At 45.5% G+C, this 21,717-nt stretch overlaps 1 protein-coding gene across 1 annotated transcript in view; it reads left to right on the forward strand.

The window, feature by feature from the left end:
- RARS2 (arginyl-tRNA synthetase 2, mitochondrial) overlaps positions 1-21,717 on the forward strand; it is a 95,195-nt gene that overhangs the window by 43,388 nt on the left and 30,090 nt on the right. The window contains exons 13-17 of the mRNA XM_069726388.1: positions 106-182; positions 1,024-1,148; positions 1,516-1,583; positions 11,046-11,155; positions 15,765-15,860. Of these exons, the coding sequence (XP_069582489.1) occupies positions 106-182; positions 1,024-1,148; positions 1,516-1,583; positions 11,046-11,155; positions 15,765-15,860 (476 nt within the window). The remainder of the gene's footprint in view (positions 1-105; positions 183-1,023; positions 1,149-1,515; positions 1,584-11,045; positions 11,156-15,764; positions 15,861-21,717) is intronic.

Consider the following 21,717-nt stretch of genomic DNA (forward strand, 5'->3'; position numbering starts at 1 on the left):
GCATGGGAGAGTTAAGGTGTATGAGGAATTTAAATTTACTGAGATTTGTAGTTATTTATAATCAAAATTAATTATTATTTTGTATTTCCTTTCTATCAACTAAAGACAGATAAGAGTCAACAAACCCATTTTCAGAATTTGTTCCAAATTTTGAAGATGCTTGGAAAAGAGAAAGTAAACCAGTAAGTATGTATAGATAATGCATTTAAAGGGGTTGTCCATTACTTTGCCAACCCCTTAAGGGGTTATCCCCAAGTAAGGTATTAATGCCTATGTTTACCTCCAGGGCCAGCGCCATTCCAGCAGTGTCCGGAGTCTGCTCTCCCGGGGCTCGTGTCACATCGTTACGTCAGACGTTCCCTACGGCCAATCGGCAGACACAACACTGTCCCCTCCTTCTGTCCTAACATATCTGGAGGAAGGGAGAGATGCGGCTGCTCTGTCACTTCCTCTGGATGTTGAAAGAGGAGGGTAGAGTGTCGCTGCTGCTGGGGACCGTATGACGTTGTTATGGCCCTGGGAGAGCCAGCTAAGGCTACGTTCAGATTTGCGTTGTGCGCCATTGCGTCGGCGACGCAACGCACAATGCAAATAAAAACGCACCAAAACGCACGCAAAAACGCTGCGTTTTGCGACGCATGCGTCCATTTTTGCCGAAATTTGGACGCAAGAAAAATGCAACTTGTTGCATTTTCTGCGCCCAACGCTTGCGGCCAAAAAAACGCATGTGTCGCACAACGCAGCACAACGCATGTCCATGCGCCCCCCATGTTAAATATAGGGGCGCATGACGCATGCGTTGCCGCAGCATTTCCCGACGCAGCGTCGGGAAACGCTAATGTGAACGTTGCCTAATAGCTAATTGTTCAGTCATTAGACAAATGTTTGAATTTGGGCAATTCTAACTCTATTTATCCGATGTGTACATTTACACTTGCAGATTGATTACATTTTGTGCTTAAGTCAGAGAACCCATCCTTATATAATTTTAGGACAATTTCTTCATTTCTTGTTTTCTTCTAGCTGTCAACATGTTATGTTTGGGCGAGTACAGGGGATGCAGACAAGAAAAGGGGATGTGGTTTTTCTGGAAGATGTCCTGGATGAAGCACGTGCCAGGATGCTACAAAATATGGCCAAAACCAAAAGCAAGTCTTCGCAGTTTAATTATTTTCTAAAGAAGAAAAAAAACAAGGATTCAGCGGTCTATGAGAGAGAATACTCAGAATTGGCTGCAGCTTTGGTTGTAGTATTCATTTTTCATAAAGGATTTTAATTCTGAGAAGCAGAAGCTAGTGTTCCTATATATATATATATATATATATATATATATATATATATATATATATATATATATAATATATATATATTCCTTCTCGTAGATAAAATCCATCTATGCATAACGTAAGACTATAAAATTATTGTGTGTAATGCACTTAGGACAACTTTCACTTGTGCGGGCAAGGAAAGTGCTGAATAAATAAATATTTTCTTGTATTTTTTTTTCTTCAATAGCAAGTAAACCCACTGAAGACCCAGTTGATACTGCAGAAAAAATAGGCGTTGCTGCTCTTATTATACGGGTATGGTAGAGCCTTATTTAAACCTAAAACAACTTGTGTCTTTGTTTTCATTAATTAGATTTAACATGTAGAAAACAAATGATTTATGATTTTTTTTTTTTAATGTTGCATCAATTCCTTTTTTTTATCAAATGTTGGGTGCAGCCATATTAGACACGCATCCTTACTGTGTTGTCTAACATTTCAGCTTCTATGAAGCAGAAAGGGAGGTGATTAACAAACATATCAGATTATAGGGGTGTACTCACAAATGGCATATTCATTGCAAAATTGTTTAAAATGTCAGATTTTTATATACTATAGCATGCATAGGGTTTTATGCATGTCTTATTCATATATCTTGAAAAGGCGCAGAAAACGAGAGAATTGCAAAAACTATGCTGCTTGTTAACGTGATTGTTACCCAGAAATAATGCAGTGCAGCTCCTTCCATCCTACAGAGAGTGACAAAGATGATGCATCTTATCTGTGGGTATCATGTGTACGGATACACTCTTGCCTTATCTAAGCCACCAGCAATTCAATAAACCTGCTTATTTCCCTACCTTTTAATGATAATGAAATGACTCTGCTTACTGTGGCCCAGGCTAAACAGCAAAGCTGAAACTTAAGCTCAGAAATTGTGTTTAGTGGTGTATGTAGTAATAAGAAGTCTTAGCTACAGTTACACCTTAGAAGGAACAAGTATGAATGGGAATACATGTGGCTTATAAGTTTGTTATAATTGATTGGTCGATGTTTGAAAATGAGAATATAATTCTGATTTCTCCTTCGCCTCATTGGGGGACACAGACCGTGGGTGTATGCTGCTGCCACCAGAAGGCTGACACTAAGTGATACAAAGAAAAAGTGATCTCCTCCCCTGCAGTATACACCCTCCTGCTGGCTCCCAGCTAACCAGTTCTTGCTTAGTGTCCGTAGGAGGCACACGGACTGGTCTGCTATTCAGACCCAAAGAACTCTTTTTACTTTTACCTTTTACACGGACGAATGGGGCGACGGATTCTTTCATGTTCCGATCTCCCCGAACCATCAACAGGCGAGCACGGGAGTTTTACCTCTCCGTATCATCTCCTGCGACGTGGGAAGCCACTGCCTGAGCTGATTTTAGGGGCGACGGGCCCCTTCAAGGGCACCGATCTCCCCCCTTCCTCATCAGACGAGCACTGGAGTGTGTCCTCCAGTATCCTCTTCTGTAGCCAGGCCTATTGCCGGACATTCAGCCCTGTCCACCAGGTCTTACCCTCGGCTGTACAGAGGCACCTTCCAGCGTGGCGTCCGAGCAGCCCCCACTGCATCACCACTGAAAAAGCGGATGATGGAAGGAGGCAGACGGTTCCTCTCCACCCCCCTTTTACAGGGATGGTGGATGGAGGCTCCCCAACCCTGCACCGTCCTATCTACCCCGGGCACAGCTCCTACCTGCAGCATCTGCCATCCCCTTCATATCAGGGTAAGTGCACCGTGAGGGGTTGTTTTTTCCGGCGGTCATAGGAGGGCTCCATAGCGGCAGGGTCCCCACAGAGCTTCGCGGCACATTTCCCCACTGTCCGCGGGTGCGCGCCGGCCGAATCCATAAATTTAGTCCCCGGCTTCGGCCCTGTTTAGGCCGCATCCCGGGAAGCCCCGCCCACCGCTTGCATCATTCTAGCGGCTCCGCCCCCCTATTCAGGCGCTTCTCATTCAAGATGAGATCTCTGCTATTCTCGGCGGCCATCTTCTTCCTCCTGCCATTTCCGGTCCCTAGTTCATCTGGAAGGGGCTGCTGCCGGCGGTTTTCAGCGCTGAAGTCAGCGCTATTCCAGACGGGGGACTCAGAATCTCGGTAAGGTGAATCGCACCCCTCCCCCGCACGCACCCCGGCAGCATAAAGGGACTAGCGTTCCCTGTTTTAAATACTTAAGACCTGCAATCTCTGGTTGTCCTGCAAGCTCCGGTCTTAAAGGCACGGGTCTTAAGGGTACATGACCTCATTCCCTGGTCTTAAAGACTCATGCCCAGTAGTCGCTGGGCTTATAGGTGCATCCCCAGCTTTCCATGGCTTTTTAATAAACACATGACCAGCATTCCCTGGTCTTAAGGGTTCCCTAGTTTAAAAGGGGCACATTACCAGCAGAAGCCGGTCACCTTTCCCACAGAGTACTTAAAGGGACACTGTCACCTGAATTTGGAGGGAACAATCTTCAGCCATGGAGGCGGGGTTTTTGGGTTTTTGATTCACCCTTTCCTTACCCGCTGGCTGCAATATTGGATTGAAGTTCATTCTCTGTCCTCCATAGTACATGCCTGCACAAGGCAATCTTGCCTTGCGCAGGCGTGTACTATGGAGGACAGAGAATGAACTTCAATCCAATATTGTAGCCAGCATGCAGCCAGCGGGTAAGGAAAGGGTGAATCAAAACCCCGCCTCCATGACTGAAGATTGTTCCCTCCAAATTCAGGTGACAGTATCCCTTTAATCAAATGAGCTCAGGAGCCTACGCTGCCGCCGATCCCGGCTCTTCCCAGAGTACCTAGTTCCCCTCAAGGGGCTCCACCTCTGGCATAATCCTTAAAAAATTCCCCGGTCTTGACCAGCATTCCTGGTCTTAAAGGCGCATGACCAGCATTCCTGGTCTTAAAGGCACATGACCAGTATTCCTGGTCTTAAAGGCGCATGACAAGTATGCCATGGTCTTAAGGGCACGTGACCAGCATGCCCTGGTCTTAAAGGCACGTGACCAGTATGCCCTGGTCTTAAAGGCACGTGACCAGTATTTCCTGGTCTTAAAGGCACATGACCAGTATGCCCTGGTCTTAAAGGCACATGACCAGTATGCCCTGGTTTTTAAAGGCACATGACCAGTATGCCCTGGTCTTAAAGGCACATGACCAGTATTCCCTAGTCTTAAAGGCGCATGACCAGTATTTACTGGTCTTAAGGGCACATCATCAATCCTAAGCTGGTCACCCTAACTGAACTCTGGAGCACTCAACATGCTCCCTCTCCTACAAGGGGGCATTCTTTGCGTCTGGAGGAGAGAAGGTTTTTCCACCAACATAGAAGAGGATTCTTTACTGTTAGGGCAGTGAGAATCTGGAATTGCTTGCCTGAGGAGGTGGTGATGGCGAACTCAGTCGAGGGGTTCAAGAGAGGCCTGGATGTCTTCCTGGAGCAGAACAATATTGTATCATACAATTAGGTTCTGTAGAAGGACGTAGATCTGGGGATTTATTATGATGGAATATAGGCTGAACTGGATGGACAAATGTCTTTTTTCGGCCTTACTAACTATGTTACTATGTAATGGGAGCCGTCGGCTAGCAGGGGCCGCAAGTATTCTAGAAAAACGTACAGGTTCTAGAAAATGGAAGTTTTCTTTTCCTGATCTCTCCCCTATGATTTGTTGAGAACAATGCTGAATATGGATCGGATATTGCCTTGGATTGCCAGAGCTTCTGAGAAAGAGGGACTCTCTATTTATACCATCAACAAATTGACGAACGATGCACTGGACAGAAGCCTCTAAGTAGGATGCCATACCTGGTCGGATTTTTATGGGCGACGGGTCCTTTAAAGGGCACCGATTTCCCCCCACACCTTCAACAGACAAGCACACGGAGTGTCGCCTCCATGTATCCTCTTCTGCATCCAGGCCTAACGCCAGACAACCTGCCCTGTCCACTCGGGGGCCTCAACTCTGAGGATGTACGGAGGCACACATTTTTGGCGTCCAAGCACCCCCCCCCCCCTTTGTATCACCACTATTTAGCGGATGATGCAAGAAAGCGGACGATTCCTCTCCACGTCCCTGTTAAGAGGTCGGTGGATCGAGGGTTCCTAATTTGCTACTCTGCACGACGATGGCAAGAGACCTACTGGTTGCAGTCCCGCATTCTGCCACTTGGCAGACTAACCGGGTAGACTTTCTTGTGGTATACCTACCAGTATTCCTGCCCGATGTATCATCAATTAAGATACCACAGACGGTCGGATAGCAAATCTAGTTCGTTCCGTCTTGTGGTTTTGGGTTCAGCGCTCTACCCTTCCTTAGCCGCCACATGGGTTGCTTGACCAATAGTCTCCTGGTCAGAGACCTTAACTACTTCGTTTCAACAGTATAGCTGGCCAATCAAATCTTCTGAGCGGGAGACTAGCAAGGGATCGTATCTCCTCTACAGACCCAACCAGCAGTGGAAGCATTGTCCAGGACAGTCTAGATCTAAGGGATCTTGGTTCCAAAAAGGGGGGAATGAAAAGTATCACCATTCCTGGACCTCAAACTTCTAACAACCTTTGACAAGGTCCTCCTTTTTTCGGATGGAGTTCCTCCGCTCAGCCATTACTTCAATAGAAAGAGGTGGACTTTTCTGGCATCCATCGACATTCGTGATTCTTACCCTCACATGCCTATTTCTCCCCTCTACAATAATCTCTTCGCCTTTCCATTCGCGAACAGCATTTTCAAGTCACGACCTTGCCCTTCGGCCTGGCTACCACACCAGAGTGGTCGCAAGGGTCATGACGGTTGTCATGTGCTTCTTGCACCCTAGAAGCATGATCGTCCTGCCCTATTTGGTCGACTTTGTAGCCGCTCTTCAAGGACTATGCTGAGTCGTCTATATCACTTGCAAAAGCCTCTCAACTGGGCTAGCAGCTAAACTTAGACAAGTTTTTTTTTTTTTCCTCTTTCCCAGCCCAGCAGATCCTCTTTGAGGATGATCCTGCCCAAGAAGGATGGTTATTCTCTCTCGAGTCAAGGTCGTGGCCCTTCAACAGAGAGCTTGTGCACTTGATCACTCATTCCCTCGGTTCATTCAATTCACTAGGAGGGTTCTGAGGAAAAAGACGACAATGGAAGCAGTTTCCTTCGCTGCGCTCGTTTTCTGCAAATCAATCAGGCTTTCAAAGGGTAGTCTCTGAGCTCCTTCCTCATCCAGAGCCTTCTCCTGGTCCAATGGTTATTAGGGAATACCAATGCCAGTCTTCTCCCGATCATTTCTCTGGAGATCCGAACGGTACGGCTAATCCTATAGCAGGTCCACTGCCTTTAGGCGGGTCTTCAGTTGGATAATGCCACGGCTGTGCCACACGTTAACCATCTAGCAAGTACCCACAGTCAAGCGCCATGGCCAAGGTACCTCGCACTCTGATGAGCCGAGATCTATCATTCGGTGATCTCAACAGTACATATCCCTGGAGTAGAACACTGGGCGGCAGACATATTCAGCCATCAGGGTTTCTCCTCAAGTGAGTGGGAACTTCACTCGGAAGTCTTCCATCGGATCTGCCTTCACTGGTGTACTCCAGATGTAGGTCAGATGGCGTCCAAGCTGAACGTCAATGTACTCCAGTTCATGGTTTGGCCTCGAGATCCAAGACCATCGCAGTGCATGCTCTGTTTTTCCATGGTACCAATTTCTATAACCCCTCTTCCACTACGTCTGAGATCTTTTCGGAAGCAGGAAGGGCCCCAGTGATCCCGGGAGACCCGCACTGACCATGTCAGGTTTTTCTCGCTTGCGGTTCTGGTATTTTTCCGTCTTATTGCGACAAAACTGGAAATATGGACTTTCTCGCAGGGAGCCTTAACCTGTAGTTCTTCCCTACCGCGTACCGTTAGATCCGTGGGACCTTAATGGTCCTGGGCATCTTACAGTGGACTCCTTTTTTGATCCGGACAGACTTTACTATCAGGGAAGGTCACTCCCCTTCTTTCTCTGCGTTCTTGTCCTCCTGATGAGTCTTCAGAACTCGACGCTCTGTTCTTTGTCTTTTTTCCTTATTACCATCAAGGCAAGGTTGCCCTCAAGCCATCCCCTTCCCTCGTTGCCAAGGTGGTATTGTATTCCCACTGTTGCAGGGGCATCGTCCTCTCATCTCTTTCGGCCCTAGTTCACAAAACGGAATGGGTTCTCCATAATCTGGAAGAAGTGAGTGCTCCGAGTGGGTACGTATCGAGGACGGCGTCCTTCCAAAGGTTGGACACTTTACTTGGGCTTCTCGATGGTAAGTAGGCTTCCTGACGGTCGCAGGAAGGGTTTAGCCGTTTCTTCGGCCATGTTAGCCTGGTGGATTCTTTTCTCCATCCAGGAGTCCTTCCGGGCTAGATGTCAGCCTATTTCCCTGTCTGAGGGCTCTAGGCACCAGACGTCGGCAAGCACGACCGCAAGCTTGCGAATTCCTCCAGTCCGCATGCATTCATGAAGCACACAATTCACATACTTCCACAGATGTGAGTCTGGGCAGGCGGACTTGGCAGGCCGCGGTGGCGCACTTGTAAGTAGCGGTTACACGGCCTGATCTGATTTTGTCCCCACCCAGGGACTGCTTTGGGACGTCCCATGGTCTGTGTCCCCCAATGAGGCGAAGGAGAAATAGGGATTTTTGTGTACTCACCGTAAAATCCTTTTCTCCGAGCCATTCATTGGGGGACACAGCTCCCACCCTGTTATTAGCTTATGCTTTGTTTTTATCTTTTGATATGTTATACTCTCATATTTAATGTGACATGCTATACGCTTATATGTTGTTATTGATCTCCTACTGCTTTTGCACTGAACTGGTTAGCTGGGAGCCAGCAGGAGGGTGTATACTGCAGGGGAGGAGCTAACTTTCTTTGTATTACTTAGTGTCAGCCTCCTGGTGGCAGCAGCATACACCCATGGTCTGTGTTCCCCAATGAATGGCTCGGAGAAAAGGATTTTTCAGTGAGTACACAAAAATCCCTATATCTTTTTCAAAGGTCAATTTTTTTTTTAGGTCTTAACCTGGCTTATTGAAGCCGCCCCCCTCACTATAAAATTTAGAGTCTGTGTTGTAATTAAATGTGGTGGTCCGCCCTCTAATAAGTCGTCAGCAGGGGCTGGTGTTAGAAGCAGTGAGTTACACAAGCGCTGCACCCTTATGATGATTCATTTGAGAGTGGTACTAGAAGGTATCTGGCGGTGCTGGTGTCATTCACTGCTTCTGTCTCTGCCCACCACCCACCCCATGACAATGTCTTTTTCACAGAAGAGGCAGTGGAGATAGAAGCAGATTGCCAGTTCTGCACTCGCATCTCCCACAGAATGCATCACCCAGGATGAGGGGGCAGCGATGCAAGAAACTAGTAAGTAACTGCAGCCCTGCCCTCTAATGACATCCTGTTACAGGAGGGGCGATGGACGATGCGGGGAGGAAGTGCAGCCCCAACCTCCTGTGATGTCACGTTTGAGATTCCTCTCAAACAAAACATTACAAGAACTACTGTACAGTAAAAAAAAAAAAAACACACACATTTAGAAATTAGCAAAATAATAATAATAATAATAATCTTTATTTATATAGCGCCAACATATTCCGCAGCGCTTTACAGTTTAACAGTTTCAAACACAAAAGTCATAAGTAACAACGTTAACAATACAATAATTAAAGCAAAATAAGACGACCCTGCTCGTGAGAGCTTACAATCTACAATGAGGTGGGGGAGATACAAAGTACAGGTGTGTATTTACAATGATGTATTTACAATCATGGTCCAGCCATCTTCAGGGGTTGGGGAATAGATGGGGATAGTGAATGGGCTACACACAAACATAACATAACTTTGATTAGTGAACGTGATAGGCCGCTCTGAACAAATGTGTTTTGAGCGAGCGCCTAAAACTATGCAAATTATGGATGGTCCTAATATCTTGGGGTAGAGCATTCCAGAGGATTGGCGCAGCACGGGAGAAGTCTTGGAGTCGGGAGTGGGAGGTACGGATTAGTGCAGAGGTTAGCCGAAAGTCATTTGCAGAGCGCAGTGGTCTGTTAGGCTGATAGACAGAAATGAGGGAGGAGATGTAAGGGGGTGCCGCACTGTGGAGAGCTTTGTGGGTGAGAACAAGTACTTTGAATTGTATCCTGTAATGAATGGGCAGCCAGTGTAACGACTGGCGAAGAGCGGACGCGTCCGAGTAACGATTAGCCAGATGGACGACCCTGGCTGCTGCATTAAGGATGGACTGGAGAGGGGAAAGTCGAGTGAGGGGGAGGCCAATTAATAGAGCGTTACAGTAGTCCAGGCGGGAGTGGATCAGGGCGACCGTGAGGGTTTTAGCTGTCTCCATGGTGAGAAAAGGGCGGATTCTAGAGATGTTCTTTAGGTGTAAGCGGCACGAGCGGGCAAGAGATTGTATATGGGAGGTGAAGGAGAGATCGGAGTCAAACATAACACCCAGACAGCGTGCCTGCTGCCGGGGTGTTATTATGGTGCCACCCACGGAGAGGGAAATGTCAGATTTAGGGAGGTTAGTAGATGGTGGGAGCAGAAGAAGTTCAGTTTTGGAGAGGTTGAGTTTCAGATAGAGAGCGGACATGATGTTGGAGACTGCGGACAGACAGTCAGTGGCGTTCTGTAGTACAGCGGGGGTAAGGTCAGGGGATGACGTATATAGTTGTGTGTCGTCGGCATAAAGATGGTACTGAAAGCCAAATCTGCTGATGGTCTGTCCAATTGGGGCCGTGTAGAGAGAGAACAGAAGGGGGCCAAGGACTGAGCCCTGAGGTACCCCAACAGTGAGAGGAAGAGGAGATGAAGTGGAGCCAGAGAACAGAACACTGAAGGAGCGGTCAGAAAGATAGGAGGAGAACCAGGAGAGAGCAGTGTCCTTAATGCCTAGTGACTGGAGCCTAGAGAGCAGGAGAGGGTGGTCAACAGTGTCAAAAGCTGCAGAAAGGTCGAGAAGAATGAGCAGAGAGTGGTCACCATTACGTTTTGCTGTCAGAAGGTCATTGGTCACTTTGATGAGTGCAGTTTCTGTCGAATGTAGGGGGCGGAAACCGGACTGTGAAGGGTCTAGGAGGGAGTGAGTGGAGAGGTAACGGGTAAGGCGGGAGTATATCAGGCGCTCCAAGAGTTTAGAGATGAAGGGGAGATTGGAGACCGGTCTGTAGTTGTTTGTGCAGGATGGGTCGAGGGTGGGTTTCTTTAGTAATGGAGTAATGATAGAGTGTTTGAAGGAGGAGGGGAAAATGCCAGAGGAGAGGGAGAGATTAAAGATTGTAGTTAGGTGACTTGTGACAACTGGAGAGAGAGACTGGAGGAGATGTGAGGGAATGGGGTCGGTAGTGCATGTAGTCAAATAGTAAAACGTGTAGGGTATTCTGTAGTAAAGCATATTACAAAAGTGGCAATGGTGTAAGGATAGATATTTAGAAAATACATTTAAGTGCCAGACCACCCCTTTAATGTTTTAATGTAGTTTGTCAGGAGTCGGGGGGGGGGGGGGGGGGGGTTGGGTTTCATGGTTTAGATTGATTGTCGCTTTATGCTCTATCAAGTGGATCCTCTTAAGATGTGACATTTTTCTGTATAGAATTCTGAAAGCTGGTTTATGCTTATCCCTGTACGTAGACATGCACCAGCTATTCACACAAATGCTAAATGATTGACCAGTATTGCAGTTAGACCTCTATTAGAACTGCTGTGTGTCATATAATAATTGTCTTTATTTCAGGATTTTAAAGGCCAGCTTCAGGCAGATTATCGTTTTAACTGGGATGAAGCACTGCAAAGCTGTGGAGACACTGGGGTCTTCTTGCAGTATACGCATGCACGATTGCAAAGGTGAATTGAAAATATGTACATAAGTTAGATTTTTCATCTGGAATTCAGATTCCTATTTAACGATTATAAATTACTAGCTGAAGAGCCCGGCGTTGCCCGGGCATAGTAACTAACTGTGGAGTAAAACAATCAGAGGAAAAGTATATTAGAAACACGTCGCCACTTCTGTATTTTTCTCCCACTCGTGGTTTTGGCTTATAAATACTGAGGTCAAATACTGAACGTGTGAATGTGGACTTATACACAGGCTCCACCTGCAGCGCCTCACTCTTCTCTATACACAGCCTCATACTGCAGCAGCACCTCACTTCTCTCATTTTCCCATCACGCCTCTCATTTCCCCCCTCACATTTTTCATTTCCCCCTCACATCTCTCATTTCCCCCCCCCCCCCCCCCCCCACATCTCTCATTTTCCCCCTCACTCCTCTGTTTCCCCCCCCACACTGCTTTCAGTTTCACCCTCACACCGGTCATTTTGACCTCACACCTGTCATTTTGACCTCACACCTGTCACTCCACTATTTTACCCACATTCCTCTCATTTTCCACTACATCTCATTTTCCCCTCACTCCTCTCATTTTCCCCTCACTCCTCTCATTTTCCCCTCACTCATCTAATTTTCCCCTCACACATCTCATTTTCCCCTCACTCCTCTCATTTTCCTCTCACTCCACTATTTTCCCCTCACTCCTCTCTTCCCCTCACACAAGCACAGCAACTTCCTGTTATGAGCACATCGGTGTAATCCATGAGGCTCCTCCTTTTCCCTTGACGTCATGCCTCACAGGAGCAACTCCATTCTAGACACGATGGAGCTAGATATGGCCTGTGCCTGCCGTACACTGATACTCGCAGCGGCTGGGACATCACAGCCGGTGAGTTTTGCAGGGTGGCTTTCGAGGTGAATGTGTCTCCGCCCATGTGCGCTAACGTGGGCCGTGTTGATGGGGCCTTGCATGTGGAGTGAGTTTGGCTTTGCGGGGTGGTCGTGGCTTGATACATACTCGCACACATACATACATACACTCAGCTATATATATATATGTGTGTGTTTGAGCGTTACAAAAAGGTTTGGTATGGGGCTGTGTTCACTTTTGTGTTAGAGGCTCAGTGCTGTGCTTCCATAGCAAATTACACATTGTGTTATTCTTCTCATTAAAATTAAGGCCCCCTAGAGTGGAACCCATTAGTGTATATGCACACAACTTTTTTTTTTTCAGGCAGGATGGAGCGGGCCCAATCAAAAAAAGCACACAGAAAATGCTAGAATTTATTACGTTCATACCTTTTTATGTAAAAAAGACTTGCTGTTCAAATGGTCGGCATCTTTTTGAGCACTTTGTCAGCATTCTTTCTTCAAAAAAACACTAGCATATTCTTCATGTTTACAAAAAAAAGGATTGAAAAATGCTAGTAAAATCAGAGGTCACCCATCTCCCTTTCGACTTAACTGGCCCATTAGCTGTTTTGGGGATTTCGCTTTTGACCCTCCCCAAGCCCCTCCAACCTATAATCTCTAACATCCTTATTGCAGCGAGATACTGTATCACAAAATATTGGAAATCCCTTATAGTTCCCTCCAAAACTGAACTAATTGCGAGAGTCAACCTACACTTAAGCTATGAACTGATCACAGCTGGCTCCCTTTCCAAAAAGAATAAGGTCCTCACCTGTTGGGATCCTTGGATTACCTCTCCTCTGATGTCATTACCCAGCGCTCTCCTGCCCAGGCCTTCAAGTTAGAAGTATTGCCTTATGTTTAATGCTGTTTATAATAATGTACTCATGTGTATCTCAGGTATTACTATTGTTACCACACTTCTGTAAACTGTTAATGGTGGTATTCCCCTCTTAATTCCCCTTTCGCTGTTTTTCTCTGTTATTATTGTAAATCTTTTCTACAATAAAAATTTGATTTGGTTAAAAAAAAGAAAAATGCTAGTAAAAGATGAGCAAAAATGCTGAAAAAACTTTAAAGGATGCCGAAAAAGTGCTCTTTAAATTACTAAGATTATGCTAAAATAAACTCTTCAGCTTTACAAAACTTCAAGGGAAAAAGATTTCCTGAAGAGTCTTCAGCTTGAAAACATGACTTTTTTCACCATTTAAAAAACCCCCCCAAAAAACACCTCAAGAACATACTCTTCTATGCCAATGGAGTTTAAGGGGTTGTCTGGCCTTGGGCTATAAGTCACTCTATGATATCATATAATGTTAGAGTTGGAAGGGACCTCCAGGGTCATTGTGTCCAACCCCTGCTCAATGCCAGCGCAGGATTCACTAAACCAGAGGTGTTCCTTGGTTTTCTGGCACCTGTGGTGAGAGTTCATGTTTGTGCCGCCCCCAGCACATATGCGATTTGCACACTTAGTCACGTGCCGACAAGCTGCTCTAGGATGAACACTAATTCAGTGTTCAGTGAAAAACTGAGAGAAGCAGAAGAGAAGCTCCTTGTCATGTAACGGCGTAAATATGAAAATCGCATGAGTATAGCGGCCATGAGATGACTGCTGAATCCTGGCAGTGAGGATATTTCAGGCGGTTAGGACTGGCTACAGGGCTTCATTTTATAATTAAAGGGTGTGTCCACGTTTGAGATGAAAGTCTGCAGTCACTATAGGTGGCTGCAGGTTTTTGAATTCTCACAGCGCATGCACTGCACACTTTTAGGATTCTCCCCTACACAAGTACTGTATGTGATTTATAAACTTCTGGACACATTCTGACTAGACGTGCCCGGCCTCGCTCAATTCATTTTCATTGACTGAGGCCACGCATGTCTAGTGAGCACGTCACCACATGTATTCAAATCACCGACACCAGAAAATCCTGACAGCGTGCAGTGCGCACTGTGAGAACATAGAATGACTGCAGACTCATCACAAACTTGGACAACCCCTTTATTATTCCTAACAAATAAAAATATGAGAATTAGTCAGTATCACAAAATAACATTTACATCCAGGTTCCTTACAGATGATGTTGTCTCTGGAGTTGTTATTTCGTTCCTTCTTCATCTTGTCCAGACTTCATGAGTTTTCTCATCCACACCCTCTCTCTGCAGACTGCCATCTTCTCTGGTCTTCTGCATCATATCCCCACATGACGCCCTTAAAGATAGCAGTGTCATTATAATGCTCCCAAATAAAATTATCTGCCCTACACTGAGCCCCTGAATAATTGCCCCTCACTATATTCCCTGCACAAAATATGACCTCGCGATGTCCCTCTTATGGTACATGCTCTCCACATTTTCCACTCCTTTCCATACTGGGCCCACCTCTTCACACTGTTCTCTCACACTGAGTGCCCCCTATAGGGCCCAGTCTCTAAACTGTGCCCCCTCATCACACTCCCCCCTCCTTGGTATACTGTCAACTCCTGGCTGTGCCCTTACACAGTTCCCCCACACTACTCAGTCTCTTTTGTGCCACTTGGACTTTTTTTCACCCCATACTGTCTCCTTGCACTATTCCCCATAAGTTTCCTCACATGTTTCCCCTTCCCTGCTCATACATTTACCCCCTCACTCTCCATACTGCCTCCTCACACATCCCTCCAATTTCCCATACTCTGTCCGCACCCATCTCCCTCGCTCCCATTTCCCCCTCGCTCCTCATACTGTCTGCACCCATCCCCCATACATGCCCCCCACCTCATACCTTCCTCCTCATATTGTCCCTTCCTTGCTTCCCAAACTTGTCTTCAAATCATCCCCGTTACACTAAATACCTTACAGGAAATCTCCTTCAGCCTTGTTACAGTAAATCTCCCCTACACAGTAAATACCCCCACACACGCAGTAAATACCACACACACAGAAAATGCACCATTCACACAGTAAATACCCCCCATATGCACACGCAGTAAATACCACACACACACACACACACACACACACTAAATACCCCCTCACACACACAGAAAATTCACCATCCACACCCAGTAAATACCCCCAAACACACTAAATACAACCACACATACACACAGTAAGTTACCACCTCCAGTAAACACCACCCACACCCAGTAAATACACCCCCTTGAGTGAGGCACCCCTCCAAGTAGTAAATACACCCCGCATACCTTCGGCATCTTCAGCTCCACTAACGTGGAGTACTTACTACCAATCTGCGCCTCTGCAGCTATGGCGAGTGACATCAGCAGTGTGATCACATGACATGATCACACTGCTGGTGTCACTGACCCGGCGGGCAGAGCTTCAATTGTACTCCTGTCGCGAGTACAATTGATCTCTGGGAACCGGCACACTTCAATTTCTCTGTACTGGCTGTCGGCACAGGGGACACACTTCGGACCGCCGTATTACACGGCTCGACTGTGCCCCCTTGCCGGCATGCGTTCTGGGCACATGCCCCTCTGCCCCCCACCCCATATACGCCTCTGCACTAAACCGTTTCAGACAGATGTCCATCCAGCTTCTGTTTCAAGACTTCCATTGAAGGAGAACTCACCACCTCTCTGGACTACAAAGACAGCGCCATATTCAGGTTTCTTCTATTAATGGAGTCTTTTTAAAGCAATGTAAACTGATGAGTGCAGCAATCTCTTGAGTGTGCTGACCCGTTCCTTATACTTGCTGTTAACAGCTTACTTACTCTGTGGACTACTAGAGAGGAAGAAGACTTCAGTGTTTCTTGTCTGCAGGAACCTTCTGCCATTTCCACCGTTAAGCATCTTCTCAGGTAATTGGCCTTCATTTTTTAGTGCCACCCTACATTAACAGGGGAACATCCCCACAACTGTCCATTTCTGTGTTCACCTTCATCCGATTTAACACATTGAAACACATGCATGGCTGAGTCTGATCTACAAACCAGTTATGAATAGCATTTGAATTGATGCATTAAGTGTAATGGAAAATAGAAATTGTTTATTTAAAAAAATACCTTAAATGTGCAAGTAGATCAATACAATTTTGTTGGTCCGTTTGCTGAGAAATACTGTTACGTGAATATTCCCCAAGTCAGATCAGAAAATGGTCTTAATGTAAAACTAATCTGGTTTTCTCTTTGCTTCAATGTACTTTCCTTGCAAATATTTGTCTTCCATTTCTTCTCAGTTGCCTTTTGAACACTCTGGCTATGTGCACACGTTGCGGATTAGGCTTAGGAATTTCTGGTGCGGATTCTGCCTCTCCTGGCAGAAAACGCAGCTGCGTTTTTTGTGCGGTTCCGCAGTGTTTTTTGTGCTGTTTTGCTGCGGGTTTTTTGCGGATTTACTGCGTTTTTTACCCCTGGGGTTTCTATAATGGAATGGGTACAAAAACGCTGCAGATCCACAAAAAAGAAGTGACATGCTACTTCTTTTAAACCGCAGCGTTTCCGCACCGGATTTTCCGCAACGTGTGCACAGCTTTTTTTTTTTTCTCATTGATTTACATTGAACTGTAAATCAATTGCGGATCTGCAGCGTTTCTGCACCGCAAAAAAACGCTTCGGATCCGCAGAGAATCCGCAATGTGTGCACATAATAAAGAGAACGGTATTAAATGGCCACATCCCGTGGGTAATATACATATATATGCACAAATGTGTGCTGGCCGGACTAAAATGTTCCTAGTCGTAACACAAACATGCAAAGGGGATTTTGTGGAAACCATGTGTCTTGCCATTCTCACTTGGTCCCGTGTTTTGATCCGTATTTTATCGGTTTTTGTATGTTATGTACATCAATAAAGGTTTATTTAATATTTATTACATTCCGCTTTTTGCTGTCGTTTTCTTTGTGGTTTCCACAAAATCCCCTTTGAATGTGTGCACATACCCTTACAGTTAAGGCTGAAGGACCAACAACCTCTCAGCTAGACGTTTCATACTTTTGGAGCAGGATAGTAGTAATTAACACATCTTGTAACTGATCACTCGGAGTTGAAGGAATTGATCATTTTTCAAATATGTTATTTTAGATAAGCCAAATAATAGATTTGTTTGCCAGTCTATTATTTGTCTTGTCTAAAATAACATTTGAAAAATGATCAACTCCTTTAACCCCTTAGTGACAGAGCCAATTTGGTACTTAATGACCAGGCCAATTTTTGCAATTCTGACCACTGTCACTTTATGAGGTTATAACTCTGGAACGCTTCAACGGATCCCGCTGATTCTGAGATTGTTTTTTCGTGACATATTGTACTTCATGTTAGTGGTAACATTTCTTCGATATTACTTGCAATTATTTATGAAAAGAACGGAAATATGGCGAAAATTTTTAAAATTTTGCAATTTTCAAACTTTGTATTTTTATGCCCTTAAATCAGAGAGATATGTCACGAAAAATAGTTAATAAATAACATTTCCCACATGTCTACTTTACATCAGCACAATTTTGGAAACAAATTTTTTTTTTGTTAGGGAGTTATAAGTGTTAAAAGTTGACCAGCAATTTCTCATTTTTACAACACCATTTTTTTTTAGGGACCACATCACATTTGAAGTCATTTTGAGGGGTCTATATGATAGAAAATAATGAAGTGTGACACCATTCTAAAAACTACACCCCTCAAGGTTCTCAAAACCACATTCAAGAAGTTTATTAACCCTTTACGTGCTTCACAGGAACTGAAACAATGTGGAAGGAAAAAATGAACATTTAACTTTTTTTTGCAAACATCTTAATTCAGAACCATTTTTATTATTTTCACAAGTGTAAAAACAGAAATGTAACCATAAATTTTGTTATGCAATTTCTCCTGAATACGCCAATACCCCATATGTGGGGGTAAACCACTGTTAGGGCGCACCGTAGAACTTAGAAGTGAAGGAGCGCCGTTTGACTTTTTCAATGCAGAATTGGCTGGAATTGAGATCGGACGCCATGTCACGTTTAGAGAGCCCCTGATGTGCCTAAACAGTGGAAACTCCCCACAAGTGACACCATTTTGGAAACTAGACCCCTTAAGGAACTTATCTAGATGTGTGGTGAGCACTTTGAACCCCCAAGTGCTTCACAGAAGTTTATAACGTAGAGCCGTGAAAATAAAAAATCGCTTTTGTTTACACAGAAATGATCTTTTCGCCCACAAATTCTTATTTTCACAAGGGTAACAGGAGAAATTAGACCACAAAAGTTGTTGTGCGATTTCTCCTGAATACGTCGATACCCCATATGTGAGGGTAAACCACTGTTTGGGCGCACCGCAGAGCTTGGAAGTGAAGGAGCGCCGTTTTACTTTTTCAATGTTGAATTGGCTGGAATTGATTGGACGCCATGTTGCGTTTGGAGAGCCCCTGATGTGCCTAAACAGTGGAAACCCCCACAAGTGACACCATTTTGGAAACTAGACCCCTTAAGGAACTTATCTAGATGTGTGGCGAGCACTTTGAACCCCCATGTGCTTCACAGAAGTTTAGAATGCAGAGTCGTGAAAATAAAAAATATTTTTTTTTTCCACAAAAAAGATATTGTAGCCCCCAAGTTTTTATTTTCACAAGGGTAACAAGAGAAATTGGACTGCAATAGTTGTTGTCCAATTTATCCCGAGTACGCTGATGCGCCATATGTGGGGGTAAACCACTGTTTGGGCGCACGGCAGAGCTCGGAAGGGAAGGAGCGCCTTTTTGGAATGCAGACTTTGATAGAATGGTCTGTGGGCATTATGTTGCGATTGCAGAGCCCCTGATGTACCTAAACTGTAGTAACCCCCCACAAGTGACCCCATTTTGGAAACTAGACCCCCCAAGGAACTTATCTAGATGTGTGGTGAGAACTTTGAATGCCCAAGTGCTTCACAGAAGTTTAGAATGCAGAGTCGTGAAAATAAAAAATATTTTTTTTTTCCACAAACAAGATATTGTAGCCCCCAAGTTTTTATTTTCACAAGGGTAACAAGAGAAATTGGACCCCAGAAGTTGTTGTCCAATTTATCCCGAGTACGCTGATGCCCCATATGTGGGGGTAACCCACTGTTTGGGCGCACGGCAGAGCTCAGAAGGGAGGGAGCACCATTTGACTTTTTGAGCGCAAAATTGGCTGTCGTGTTTGGAGACCCCCTGATGTACCTAAACAGTGGAAACCCCCCAATTCTAGCTCCAACCCTAACCCCAACACACCCCTAACCCTAATCCCAACCTGATCCATAATCCTAATCACTAACCCTAACCATAATCACAACCCTTACCCCAAAACAACCCTAATGTCAACCCTAACCATAACCCTAATCAAAACCCAAAATCCAACACACCCCTAATCCTAATCTCAACCCTAACCTCAAACCTAACCCTAATCCCAATACACCCCTAATCACAACCCTAACCTTAACCCTAATCCCAAACCTAACCCTAATCCCAAGCGTAACCCTAATGCTAACCCTAATACCAACCCTAATCCAAACCCTAACCCTAATCCCAGCTCTAACCCTAACTTTAGCCCCAACCCTAACCCTAGCCCTAAGGCTACTTTCACACTTGCGTCGTTTGGCATTCCGTCGCAATCCGTCGTTTTGGACAAGAAACGGATCCTGCAAATGTGCCCGCAGGATGCGTTTTTTGCCCATAGACTTGTATTGCCGACGGATCGTGAGGGATGGCCACACGTCGCGTCCGTCGTGCACTGGATCAGTTGTGTTTTGGTGGAGCGTCGGCACAAATGAAACGTTTTTTTGTACGTCGCATCCGCCATTTCTGACCGCGCATGCGTGGCCGTAACTCCGCCCCCTCCTCCCCAGGACATAGATTGGGCAGCGGATGCGTTGAAAAACTACAGCTGCTGCCCACGTTGTGCACAATTTTCACAACGTGCGTCGGTATGTCGGGCCGACGCATTGCGACGGCCCCGTACCGACGTAAGTGTGAAAAAAGCCTAACCCTAAATTTAGCCCCAACCCTAACCCTAAATTTAGCCCCAACCCTAGCCCTAACCCTACCCCTTGCCCTAACCCTAACCCTAACCCTAATTTTAGCCCCAACTGCTGTTCTCCTGCCGGCCGGCAGATGGAGACAGATGGCGGGCACACTGGGCATGCGTCCGCCATGTTCTTCTGCCGGCGGCCAGGAGGAGCAGCAAGAGGATCCAGGGACCTAGGTGAGTATGCTAGGGTCCCCGAATCCCCCTATTTCTCTGTCCTCTGATGTGCGATCACATCAGAGGACAGAGAATTACACTTTACTTTTTTTTTTTTTTTTTGCGGTCGCCGGTAAACAGTTAATTACCGGCGATCGCAAAACAGGGGTCGGTAATACCGACCGCGATCATGCTCTTTGGGGTCTCTGCTACCCCCGGCAGCCGAGACCCCAAAGATTCTCCCGGTGCCGGCCAGCGGGCGCACTGGGCATGCGCCCGCCATTTTGAAGATGGCGGCGCCCACCGGGAGACACGAGGAGCATCGGGGGAGCTAGGTGAGTATTGGGGGGCCACCTGGGACCCCTTTTCTCTGTCCTCCGATGTGCGATCACATCGGAGGACAGAGAAATTAAAAAGAGATCGCGTTTTTTTTTTTTTTTTTGCGATCGCCGGTAAACGGTTAATTACCGGCGATCGCAAATGCGGGGTGGGTTAAAAACCCCCCGAATCATGTTCTCTGGGGTCTCGGCTACCCTCGTCAGCCGAGACCCCGGAGAAAATCGGCCTCTGGGGGGCGCTATGGACTTTTTCCACAGCGCCGTTAATTAACGGCGCTGTGGTTTAAGTACCCTTAGCGGCCGCCGTTAAAAGGCGTATCGGCGGTCGCTAAGGGATTAATTCCATCAATGATTCATGGGAAAATGTGAGAATTTTTGTTTTCTGGTGACTACAGCTCTATTGTTTAGCGGGATATTGCCAGTTATTTGTATTATGCAGAGGAGAGCTTCAGACATAGTGAATAAAAAGCTCAAATTTACACTTTCAATTAGTCACACCCTTAGTTAGATTAAAATAATAATAAAAAAAAAAAAAATTCCAGTCTTTGCAGTTAGGGTATGGGATTGGATGGGGTTAGGGCTGTGGTTATGGTTGTGTCAGGGTTAGGGTTGTGTTTTATTGTTGGGGTTTAAGGTTGGGGTAGGGCTGTCTTAGGGTTGGAGTTAGTTCTGTCATATTGAACCCCCAAAGTCACTTCAAAGGTGAGGTGGTCCCTAAAAAAAAAAAAAGATTTTGTAAATTTTTTGGGAAAAATTAGAACTCACTGGTCAACTTTTAACCCTTATAACTTCTGAACGATAAAAAATTGATTTCAAAACTGCGCTGATGTAAAGTTGACATGTAGGAAATGTTATTAATGAACTATTGTGTGTGACATATCTCTCTGACTTAAGGGCATAAAAATTAAAAGTTTGAAAATTGCACTGTTTTCTACATTTTTGCTAATTTCCATTTTTTCATAAATACACACAAGTTATGTCAAAGAAATTTTACCACTAACATGAAGTACAATATGTCACAAAAAAACAGTCTCTTTGAACCAGTGGGATCCATTGAGGCGTGCCCGAGTTATAACCTCATAAAGTGACACTGGTCAGAATTGTAAAAAGTGGCTTGGTCATTAATGTCAATATGGTTTTGTCACTAAGGGGTTAAGCAATGCAACTAACTAGTTCTGTGTATAGACACGTCATGGTTTAATAT

The sequence above is a fragment of the Ranitomeya imitator genome, chromosome 5 (genome assembly GCF_032444005.1).
Source record: "Ranitomeya imitator isolate aRanImi1 chromosome 5, aRanImi1.pri, whole genome shotgun sequence".
NCBI lineage: Eukaryota > Metazoa > Chordata > Amphibia > Anura > Dendrobatidae > Ranitomeya > Ranitomeya imitator.